The sequence below is a fragment of the Topomyia yanbarensis genome, chromosome 3, assembly GCF_030247195.1.
Source record: "Topomyia yanbarensis strain Yona2022 chromosome 3, ASM3024719v1, whole genome shotgun sequence".
In the NCBI taxonomy this organism is placed as follows: domain Eukaryota; kingdom Metazoa; phylum Arthropoda; class Insecta; order Diptera; family Culicidae; genus Topomyia; species Topomyia yanbarensis.
Genome location: NC_080672.1, coordinates 5,344,913 through 5,357,011, shown reverse-complemented (window position 1 = coordinate 5,357,011; position 12,099 = coordinate 5,344,913). Strand labels below are relative to the sequence as shown.

General features: G+C 36.8%; 1 protein-coding gene across 1 annotated transcript in view; it reads left to right on the top strand.

The window, feature by feature from the left end:
* The window catches only part of LOC131692908 (heme transporter FLVCR2), a 174,902-nt gene that overhangs the window by 97,764 nt on the left and 65,039 nt on the right, over window positions 1-12,099 (top strand). Inside the window, exon 5 of the mRNA XM_058980295.1 lies at window positions 5,536-5,760. Within this exon, the coding sequence (XP_058836278.1) occupies window positions 5,536-5,760 (225 nt within the window). The remainder of the gene's footprint in view (window positions 1-5,535; window positions 5,761-12,099) is intronic.

Here is a 12,099-nt window from a genome sequence, read left to right as displayed (position 1 = left end):
AGTTCGCGTAGTGCTTCTGATTTTCGGTAACAGAGGGGGGTCGGGTTTACCCAACGGTCGGATTTGCCCCACCTTACCCTAACTGTAAAATATTTCGTAAAAAAACTACTCCCCCTCTTGCATATCAAACTGAATTCCTTGTTTTTAAATTTTTCATAAAAAAATCTTTTGACCCCTCTCTTGTATATAGAATCTTACTTCTAGTCTTAAAATAGCTGTAAAATTAATCTCTTTTATAAAAAAATATTTCAACATTGCACAGTGTTCCGAATCCAGAATTTAGGATGACAAAAACATTTGTGACTAAACTACCGGCTCTAGAGATTTCATGTCTTCGGAACAAATAATCTATGTCAATTGAGGTATCTTTTGAGGTGGGTGACATTAGGGTGGTGCTTATTGTTTGTATGATCTTAAAATTATTTTCGAAATAAGAAGAGATAGAACAATGAAGTGTTCCGCAAAATTGTAGTACAACCTTTTTCAGGTAACTTTGCTGAGGACGTCATATTTGTAACTTTAATGGTTTTAATTTTACAGCTATTAAAATGGTGTGTGATAGGGTATCCCTAACAAAATCAGTTTTTTCATTATAACTTTTTAAATAATTTTTTCCGTCAATAGCGTCTTCACAAAACTTTTAGAGCTTATTGAGACGAATATTATTTATATAGACATATTTGAGATAGCTCATTTAGTTCAAAAGTTATGAGCATTTTTAGCAAAAAAACACAACCTTTTCAAATGTTGATATCTTAAAATAGAGCAAGTGAAATTGATTTCTTCTTTTTGCATTCGAAAGATCACAATTGATAGTATGTTTTATGAAAAAATCTCAGAGGTCATTTTTGTTTAACTCATTTTATTTTAGTTTGAATATTGAGAATATTACTACTATTTGTAGCATTAAAAGTGAAACGGTCAGTGTAATCTAGCAACTATTTTGAAAATAAGGTCAGATAGATAAACAAAATCTCAAATAAAACTGCCCAAGTGTGGCAAAGGGCCCACTGAGTTGTTATTTCTAATGTAGTCGTGTATCAATCCATGTGAACAGCGGAGAACGTAGTGTGATGTTTGGCTAGCCATCCTAGTCACACATATTTTAATTTACGGTATCAACTTTGTTAGCTATTTTCGGAAAATTTATGAATAAGAGCAACGAAAGATGTTAAAATCGAAAAACAGATAGGTGTTCTAAAGTTAATCATTCGTAAACTTAGAACGGAAAGCTAGAGCTAGGCAGGATCATATGGGCATGATCGAAAGGAAATATTAAGAATCGGTGGTCGATGACGACGTTTTGAGAAGGAAACACCAAAGTGACGTGTTGGAAAGACGACAAATCGTTAAAGAAAAGATCGAGCCTTCGAATTAATGAGCCATTACCCAGTGGAGGCAATTCCAATGATGGCAACGCGAGAAGAAAAGTTTTCAATGAATGGAGTTTGTGAGATTACGGGTTTGAATGCAGATTTATTGGAACGATTAGGTATCATTCTCGCCGTTATCAATAGCAAAGCAAATATAAACTCCCAAGTTTTTGCAGGCTATTTGGAAGCAACGAGAATGATTTACGATCACGAGTACGCTTGGTTCCTCTATCTCCAACCCCTCATAAACTTTTGGTACTTGGTTCGTCTATCGTCAAGCAAGCTTTTCTTCCTGTTGGTAGCGTAAATATGTTCCATGTTGATGTCCGAATCTTTTTCAAAAATGAAAATATCAAAAAACCAACACAATACTCTTGTTCAAGATTAATTTTTACGTAAGAAACAACTCACTTGATGTTTTTTACGTTGATTAAATGTAATGTACTGAGGACGAAAGACAATTCGTTTCCGCAGAACAACACGCGAAAACATAAACGACGTCGTAACTAATACAGCTGCTTCACGGCAACAGCCGAAATGATAGTCGTCAACGATGCTCTCTACCGTGTATCTAATTCACGCAACACGAGCTACTTCTGCAATAACATTGCAAAGATACTGCCCTATACTTATTGTACACCCGTACCTGTTTGACCCCATTCTACTCTATGTATTTCTATGGTTTTCTCGAAACTTGCGGATAGACTTATTCCTCGTTTCGAAAGCCTTTTCACTGAGGCATTAGAAACGAGGAATAAGTCTATCGGTAAGTTTCGAGAAAAACATTCAAGAAAATTTAGCAGCGTTGCCAATATTAAAGATGTATTAAAATAATTGCTGCTTACTTCGGACCCTATGATCTTGTTGAAAAATAGGTCAAATAATGTTCCAGATTTCTAGATCTTCCGGATGCTACCCGGATCTTGATTACTCGTGACAAATTAACAGCATTCATGGGCCTTTCGCCGCACTTAAGCAGGGTGCTGGGAAGGTTTTCCGATTCCCAAATGGATTTTACCAAGGCTGTGACTAAAATAATAATTCAGCGGACTCTTCGCCACATTATGACGTAGTGCTGGAAAGATTTTCCGCGGCTCAGGCGGAACGATATACATCGGAAACAACTCAGCGGGCCCTTCGCCATACTCGAGAGGTTTTATTTGAGATGTTGTTTATCTATCTGATCTTATTTTAAAAATAGTTGCTAGGTTACACTGACTGTTTCACTTTTAATGCTACAAATAGTAGTAATATTCTCAATATTCAAACTAAAATAAAATGAGTCAAACAAAAATGACCTCTGAGATTTTTTCATAAAATGTACTATCAATTGTGATCTTTCGAATGCAAAAAGAAGAAATCAATTTCACTTGCTCCATTTTAAGATATCAACATTTGAAAAGGTTGTGTTTTTTTTGCTAAAAATGCTCATAACTTTTGAACTGAATGAGCTATCTCAAATATGTCTATATAAATAATATTCGTCTTAATGAGCTCTAAAAGTTTTGTGAAGACGCTATTGACGGAAAAAAATTATTTAAAAAGTTATAATGAAAAAACTGATTTTGTTAGGGATAGCCTATCACACAACATTTTAATAGCTGTAAATTAAAACCATTAAAGTTACAAATATGACGTCCTCAGCAAAGTTGCTTGAAAAAGGTTGTACTACAATTTTGCGGAACACTTCATTGTCCTATCTCTTCTTATTTCGAAAATAATTTTCAGATCGTACAAATAATAAGGACCACCCTATTAGCATCCATCTTAAAAGATGCCTCAATTGACATAGATTATTTGTTCCGAAGACATGAAATCTCTAGAACCAGTAGTTTAGTCACAAATGTTTTTGTCATCCTAAATTCTGGATTCGGACTACTGTGCATTGTAACCTCCTAGTTTTAAGATATCCAAAATGTAAAAACAAAAGAATTTGACACCGCCAAGCCATTTGTGCCTATCAAATAAACGAAATGAATAAAAAAAAGTAATTTTACACTGAATACACTCATCGAGTACTCCGAGAACCATTCCGGAATTTTTAAATCTTCTCAATATAATAATATAAAGGTTTTCAAAATTAATCTTCTCGATGTGAATTCAATTTGCTTCTAACAATTACAGAGTACGCGAGAGAAAAAACAATAAAAAATCACGACATTCCAGTGAGTTCATGCGAAAACGCAACCTTTATTATTTATTATTTTTTCATTACATCAATAATTTCCGAGTTATCAGTAATTGAATAATGTGCTGAAATTCATATGTTCAAAAATTCATAATATGATAAAATATAATATTCAGACAGAATAAAAAACACGTGTCAATTATTTTTCGCCAAACAAGAAACAAATTTGGATAAAATTAAATTAAAGTATCTGACCTGGAATAACCCATATAGTTTTAGATTGGATCTGTAGAAAACGTTATTTAGAAAAGAATTGTTGATTATTGTTCAGTATGTAATAGAGTGACCAGTACAAATGATCTTCACTGTTCCTCCTCTGAATTGATTCCTATTCTCACCGGGAGTGTCTGGTCCAATTTTGTGACAAATCGATTAAACTAATAATTGATTTATTTGGTCTATTAACGTAGATGCCAATACCCTATCTAAGGTATTGTTGGTAGTATCTAAAGGGGAAAACTGGAGCGGACTGAGTGAAGCGAAAGCAATTATGTGAAAAAAAATTTCCCCAAAGGCGAGTTTCAAACCCGCAACCTTCGAGACTCCGGCCCGATGCACTAACCCTTATGCTACCCCGGGGTATGATGACGTCCTCTGGGGGAATTTTTTGACATATATCATAAATATTATATCACATATGAATTTTATTGACGAAATTGCAAACAGGACACAATTTAACAAACTGTAATTCACGAAATGTCGAAACATTACCGTGTTCCGTTTAATTTTATATGAAACATATACATTACATACGCAATGACATAAAATTAATTTACTGCCATTCAGAACAAACGCCATAGGCGGAGTAAAATAATATGATTTGCGAAATTCAATGTCATGTAAAAATAAAATCAAACGTAAAACTAAGTCATTTTTGATGCTTGTACAAAAGACTGGTTCAATTTTTGACTTTAAGCTCCACCAGGCTCTACTGATTCCTAGTAATTCTGCAAATTTTGGTACCGATCGGTTGTGTCTATGGACCCTCCAAGAATTTCAAAGTGTATATGGAAGTTTGTATGGAAAATCGGTTAACATTGAAAATAAATTCTTAAAAAATCACCTCATCAATCAATTAATCAGAACACTATTTTTTTCTAAAGATATTCTTCTACTGAACACATTCGGGGAACATTGGAAGTTTATGAAAATTCGTTGGGAAAAGTTATTCATTAAAGAAGCAGCATGACTTCAAAACAAGTGGATTTTATTATTAACCATAGCAACCCTGTTTGAATAGCTATATACAAGTGTAAACTAGACTTGCCACCCACCGCTCGCGTATATGGCAGATACAGCTATTCAAATAGGGTTGCTATGATTAATAATAAAATCCACTTGTTTTGAAGTCATGATGCTTCTTTAATTAATAACTTTTCTCAGCGAATTTTCATGAACTTACAATGTTCCACGAATGTGTTCAGTAGAAGATTACCTTTAGAAATTTATAGTGTTCTGATTAATTGATTGATGAGGTGATTTTTTAGGAATTTATTTTCAATGTTAACCGATTTTCCATACAAACTTCCATATAAACTTTGAAATTTTTGGAGGGTCCGTAGACATAACCGATCGATACCAAAATTTGCACAATTACTAAGGACCATAAAAGGAATCAATAGAACCTGGTGGAGCTAATAGTCAAAAATTGAACCAGTCTAATGTACATATCGTAAGACGTAACATTACACGATTTTTTCTAGGTTTGGGAATTTTGGAAAACTGTAAAAATCCACCGTAACGTTTGCCATTATGACGTATTGTGTTTAGGACATTTTTATTAGATTTATTGTTAAATCACATACTATTGCATGAAACTAATTTGTACTGAGCACAATCTTCAAGTATTATATGCACTGCATACGTTTGCAGTCTACGGGATTTATCGATCAATTTCATTACAACAACTATAGCAAAGCGGATTGCATATCCGGGCGTAACGTCATTTAATGTTTCTTCCCTTATTGTTCGCAGGGCCTACGAATCGCAGCCATCAGCGGAGTGTTCGGCACCTGTCTGGGTGCATGGATAAAATGCTTCTCCGTGCAGCCCGACCTGTTCTGGGTCGGTTTCATTGGCCAATCGGTTGTGGCCGCCTCGCAAGTGTTTATCCTCTCGCTACCAGCTAAGGTGGCCGCCGTGTGGTTCGGTCCCGACCAGGTCTCATCGGCATGCAGTATCGGTGTGTTTGGTAATCAGGTAAGTTATTCTGTTGAACACTTTCCAGTTTCCGATCGGAGGGGCTTGACAAAATTCCCAACAATTTTTTCACCAGATTCTGTTATCAATCTTGTTGTTAGTTGTTTGAATAACAAAAATCGAAAGAGGAATATCTGGTGGTGGCAAATAAGTTTCAACTGTCGTTTAAATGATTCTGCTCATTCGTTCCTGAAAATACATTTCATTGTAATAAATGATACACTGTAATTTTACAAACTTTCTATTCCGATACCCAAATGTAACACACGTTGTTATAAATATCAGCCTTTCGCATATTTTGATGGCCCTTCTGAACGGGTTGTCTCTTTCAGCGTTCCAAGCACTTTGGGTAAAGGTTGAACGTAAAGTGTTCCATTGAGAAAAGAAACGGATTTTAATCGCCGTATAGCACAAGTGACAAGCAATGCTGGAATGATTTATTTCCGTTTCTCAGTAAACAGTAAGCGGCTTCCGAAGTGATTCTTTGCGATACCTAACTCCGCTGAGAGCTGCTTGCACGCTAAGTGCAACGCATTAGATGAATTCGACACTGAGATTTATGGTGTTCTTATGACTATTTTTGCCGGTGTGTCCTTTCAAATTGGGAAAAGGCAGTGAAGCTCGTAGAGGCTTTAAAATCTCTACGCTGCTCGTGTAATGGAAGAAATGATGGTTGAATTTAGAACCACTCGGAAGCATAGCGTAAAACTCTGGCCTTTGCAAAGTCTTGGGAAAGCTTTCATTCGAGCATGTCTAAAGTGGATTATAATTTTGCTTTCCATAGCAATTTTGCGGTTATATTTTATACACCGCGTACTGATGTATGTGGTGTAGTTTTCTACCCTTGAGCTTGTACTTGTGCTGTATGGTGTGTGTATTCCAAACTTCACCCAGGAAGTAACGGTTTGAAGTGATAAATTATAATAAAGACAGCATTTTCTTAGGAAGCATTATTCAAAGCCGGTAGATTATATTTGCGGGAATAGTTTTCTTTACGGTAAGACAGGCAGCATTATAGCATGCAGCTTAGGCATAGATAAGCGGATCGTAACCGTTTTTGGTTACTTGGACAATTTTTAAAATTATCCTTCATGGTTTTATATAAATTTCACATACGTGTAGCTTCGCACGAAGAAAAAAAAATCTGTGCAATTGGAATTTAACGAATATTTGTTTTCTGTCACTTTTACTTATTTGGCCAAGGAACATAAATCGGAACCGTCTCCAATATGTCGGTGTACCATGTTGTCCGACGTTATTAAAATAATTTATCAGATGCTAGAGCCGGTATTGAAAACAACCTGAATGTGTTGGGTGGTGCGGCGCCTGTGGTGTGATTAAAAGAAAATCATGCGTTCTTCCGATAAGCTCACAGACTTCGCCGACACGTCGTGCAATCGTGCCGAATTTATCGGAGCAAATCGCGGTCAAGGCGACGTTACTGATAAGACCTATTAATTAGAGGGTCTGTAATGTGGTTATATCTCGTGGAATTGGGTCGTTGGACACAGACGTTTATTTGTTACGGTGATGTCTAGTTCGATGGCTTGGTGAGATGAAGTATTTTCTGATACTGCAAAATGCAAGACCAAAAACTTTTGGTTTTAGGAAGCCAGTTTTAATGCTCACCTCGCGCGAAAAAATGCGGTTATTGATGCCAACTTGTCCGTGGTTTATCATATATCGATGAGCTCTCTACGGAACAATGCTGAAAAATGCCCAATCGAAATATAGCGAACGAAAGTAATGAATATTCAACTCGATGCGTTTTTGTTTTTACAAGAAACTTATGCCCGGACTCTGTTCCTATGCAGAAAATTGTTCCACACGCCGCAGGATGACAATTAGCACAAGGATGCTCCTGGGCCAGACAGAAAAAATTCAGCTTATTGAATAATCTACCTGATCCTGCATTCTGATTGTGGAATCTGTTTAATGAGTTTCTCGAGTAATGGAAGAGAAGTGAAAGTGATTGCTATTCATAAACCGAAAAAAAACAGCCTCCGACCATAATTCGTATTGGCCGATTGAAACACTGTCCAGTGTATGGAAACTAATGGAGAAAACAATCATACGACGCCTCGATAATTGGGTTGAGACGAATGACTTGTTATCAGGCCTCTCGGATAAACTCAATCAACGTTCACCATTTCTAAACAACTATTTGTAAAAATTGTCGTCAGGAATACAAATGAACTATTCTGATGGTGATTCGACAGCTTTTCGAATAAGCGAGATGACTACAAGACCGTACAATTTCTATGTGATTCACATTGAACAATGTCGTGCCCACTCATGCACCCTAAGATAACTTGTGGTTTCTGTTACAGAACCAAGAACTTACACACCAAAAAAATCTGAATTGTTTGGTTGACGTGATTCCAAACATGTCACAATCTAACATACCGTAATTGAAGAAACGACGAAATATAGTCATGTTTTGTTTAATTTTACATGAAAGATGTACTTTCCACGCGCAGCGCCATAAAATTACATCCTTCAACATTGTAAACAAACGCCACGTGTGGAGTGAAATTACATGACTCACAAAATTCAACGACATGTAAAATTAAAATCAAACGCAATAGTATGTCATTTTTGATGCTCGTATATGTCATAGTCAGGAGACGTAAATTTATACGATTTTTTCTAGGTGTGTAGGACATAGGAAGCTGATCATATATTTTTCTTTAAAATCATATTAATAAAAAAATTTATTTAAACAAACGTTTGATCCTTTATTGAACGAAATTGAACTTGAACAGTGCGATGACCAGATGAAATTAATATTATTGCTACACGATTTTTTTTAAATTTTCGGTTGAACACTTTTCATAAACTTCCGGGCAAGTGTTTCATCACATTTTGCGGACGCTTTAGCTTATATTTTTTGATGTCCTGCATAAAATCAGCTGCTTTACCAGATTTTCTGAAGATCTTCAAAATCACCAGTAACGTGCAGTATATCTCCAAGAAATCCATACTCTTTTCCATAAGCTAATTTAGAGTTGTTTTTGCGTAGTATGCCGACACTAAATTCGGCCAAAACTATGAAAGGATACTATACTTGTCATATGAAAGCAGCAACCCCTTCTGCAGACACTCAGATTGATTTATTTTCACGTGTATAGTTCCAGTAGTGAAGGAAATGGTAGACATCAAACCGAAGGAAAAAATTGCTTGCAAGATCCAATTTGATTAATTGAATCAACCTTTCCGCATTACTTACATTCTTAGTATAATATTGTGGACGTGGAAAAATGTTTGAGTCCTCTTTCACGTAGGTTTCATCGTCCATAAAAAATGCATGAATCCATTTGGTTCAAAGCACGCCAATGCAATTACCAGAACCTGTTGCACCACGTTTCTTTTGTTTTGTAATTTGTTTGTCGATTTTTTGCTTTTTATAGGTCCTCAGGTATTTCCGTTTCTTGATATATTGGATCATCCTGTCGATCCAAAGAATGACTTGTTTGCGATGCACAGGAGAGTATTTGAGCCAAAAGCCTTTTGGCCCGCGTTTTGGCTCAAATACTAAAATTTAAAACTCCTATTTTGGTATTGCAAAAAGTTATTTACTTATGTTCTCACCAATTCTCATCACAAATTTCAATATCATTGGGCCGAAAAGGTAATTTGGCCGAAAGGGTCATTTGGCCGAAAGGGTCATTTGGCCGAAAGGGTCATTTGGCCTAAAGGGTCATTTGGCCGAAATGGCCATTTAGCCGAAATGCCATTTAGCCGAAATGACCATTTAGCCGAAATGATCATTTAGCCGAAATGGTCATTTGGCCGAAAAGGTCAGTTGGTCGAAATAGTCATTTGGCCGAAATGGTCATTTGGCCGAAATTGTCATTTGGCCGAATAGGTCACTTGACCGAAAAGGTCATTTGGCCGAAAGGGTCATTTGGCCGAAAGGGTCATTTGGCCGAAAGGGTCATTCGGCCGAAAGGGTCATTTGGCCGAAAGGGTCATTTGGCCGAAAGGGTCATTTGGCCGAAAGGGTCATTTGGCCGAAAGGGTCATTTGGCCGAAAGGATCATTTGGCCGAAAGGGTCATTTGGCCGAAAGGGTCATTTTGCCGAAAGGGTCATTTTGCCGAAAAGGTCATTTGGCCGAAAAGGTCATTTGGCCGAAATGGAAATTTGGCCGAAATGGTCATTTGACTGAAATGGTCATTTGGCCAAAATGGTCATTTGGCCGAAATGATCATTTGGCCGAAAAGGTCAGTTGGTCGAAATAGTCATTTGGCCGAAATGGTCATTTGGCCGAAATTGTCATTTGGCCGAATAGGTCACTTGACCGAAAAGGTCATTTGGCCGAAAGGGTCATTTGGCCGAAAGGGTCATTTGGCCGAAAGGGTCATTCGGCCGAAAGGGTCATTTGGCCGAAAGGGTCATTTGGCCGAAAGGGTCATTTGGCCGAAAGGGTAATTTGGCCGAAAGGATCATTTGGCCGAAAGGGTCATTTGGCCGAAAGGGTCATTTTGCCGAAAGGGTCATTTTGCCGAAAAGGTCATTTGGCCGAAATGGTTATTTGGCCGAAAAGCTCATTCAGTCAAAAGCTCATTCAGCCCAAAAACTCATTCGGCGGAAAAGCTCATTCGGCCGAAAAGCGCATTCGGCCGAAAAGCTCATTCGGCCGAAAAGGTCATTTGGCCGAAATGGAAATTTGGCCGAAATGGTCATTTGACTGAAATGGTCATTTGGCCAAAATGGTCATTTGGCCGAAATGATCATTTGGCCGAAATTATCGTTTGGCTGAATGTCAGTTACACGAATGTTATTTTGGCGGAGATGCCGTTGAATGCCGTTTGACCGAAAGCGATGTTTGGTCAAATGTGTTTTTGGTGACCTTAAAGCTGTTTGGTCGAATGTCATTTGAATGAATGTCATTTGATCGAAAGTCATTTGATCGAAAGGGTCATTTGGTTGAATGCTATTTGCCCGAATACCAGTTATTCGAATGGTAGTATAATGATTGTCGGTCTGTGTATAGTGATGTTCATCGGAGCAGTACAGGTATACCTCGATTTAACATACTCATGATTTAACATACCCTCGATTTAACATATTTCGATTTAACGTAATTTTTACCTCGATTTAACATACATGCAAAAAAAAATTTAATGTCAATGTTACTAATGTTTAACGAAATGTTAAGAATCAATATCAATTTTATTCTATGATCCACTTCCAATGCTTAAAGAAACATAATTTATTTTCGTTTTTTCGCTAGATTATGTTTAAGATTCTGAGATACAAAAACATTCTTATTTTGATACCGCACAGTAAAATGAATACACGAATTTGTGGTTCAAGTTATTTCCTGATAATAGTTTTATGGGTTTTTATGTGTAAGCTAAAAATAGATAACTGGAAAGATATGGTTGATGGAAGGTATAGGGCGGTGACGAGATATTAGCGGACGGTGAGTCCCACTAATAAGTATTGGGGCAGTTATTACGAAACTGTTGGAAATTTGTAATGCAGTCATGACAGTTCCTCGATGCTAACGCACCCAACTAGAGCTTGAAAGAACGTAAGCTCGATTCCTGCTAAAGATAATATCTTCTCTCAGGCTGTATTGAACAGGTGAATTTCTCAGTGCATGTGGACATTTTTCAAAAAAAAAACTTCATTATGGTTCGATTCTTCTTGCAAAAAAATGCAATTGACGATAATGATGGAAGATACAAGTCTTTCTTCAATGTACGACTCCTGATAAGCTCACGGTGTTTATTTATCAATACCGGTGCCAGTCATTACTTAATCTAAACAGAGGAAGCACACAAAAGCAATGTTAGTCCGACACTGATTGTGATTAAATTCTTCATATATTACAGCGTATTCTATATATCTGTATATATTACTCTCAACAACTGCAACGGGTAGAGAATGGTCGTTAGCAGAGATTGGGATTCGAATAAATTGTACTGGCATTTGCGTACGATTTAAGATGATCGAAGACTCTGGATACTTGGCCGCCAGGATTACCATAATAAATGTTCACGTTTAAATAGAAATCTAGGAGATAGATCCAATAAATAATAAGCTAATAAAATGTGTAAAAAAGGAGATAGATCCAAAAAAATGAAAAGAAGATTTCTTTGTCGCCTGTTACAACGTGGGAGCAGGAAACCAGCGGATCAATTCTTGGCTTTAGACATCACATGCTACGCGGCTATTTTGGAGATCGATAATAGTGACATCAACATTCCAGTGAATTCCACCTCCTCGTCGTACATAAGGATTAAACAATTTTTTTTTTAAATATTTTTGTATTGTAATTAAAATGTCTTATTCATTCTGATGAGTTCGACTTTTAAACTGAGGTACA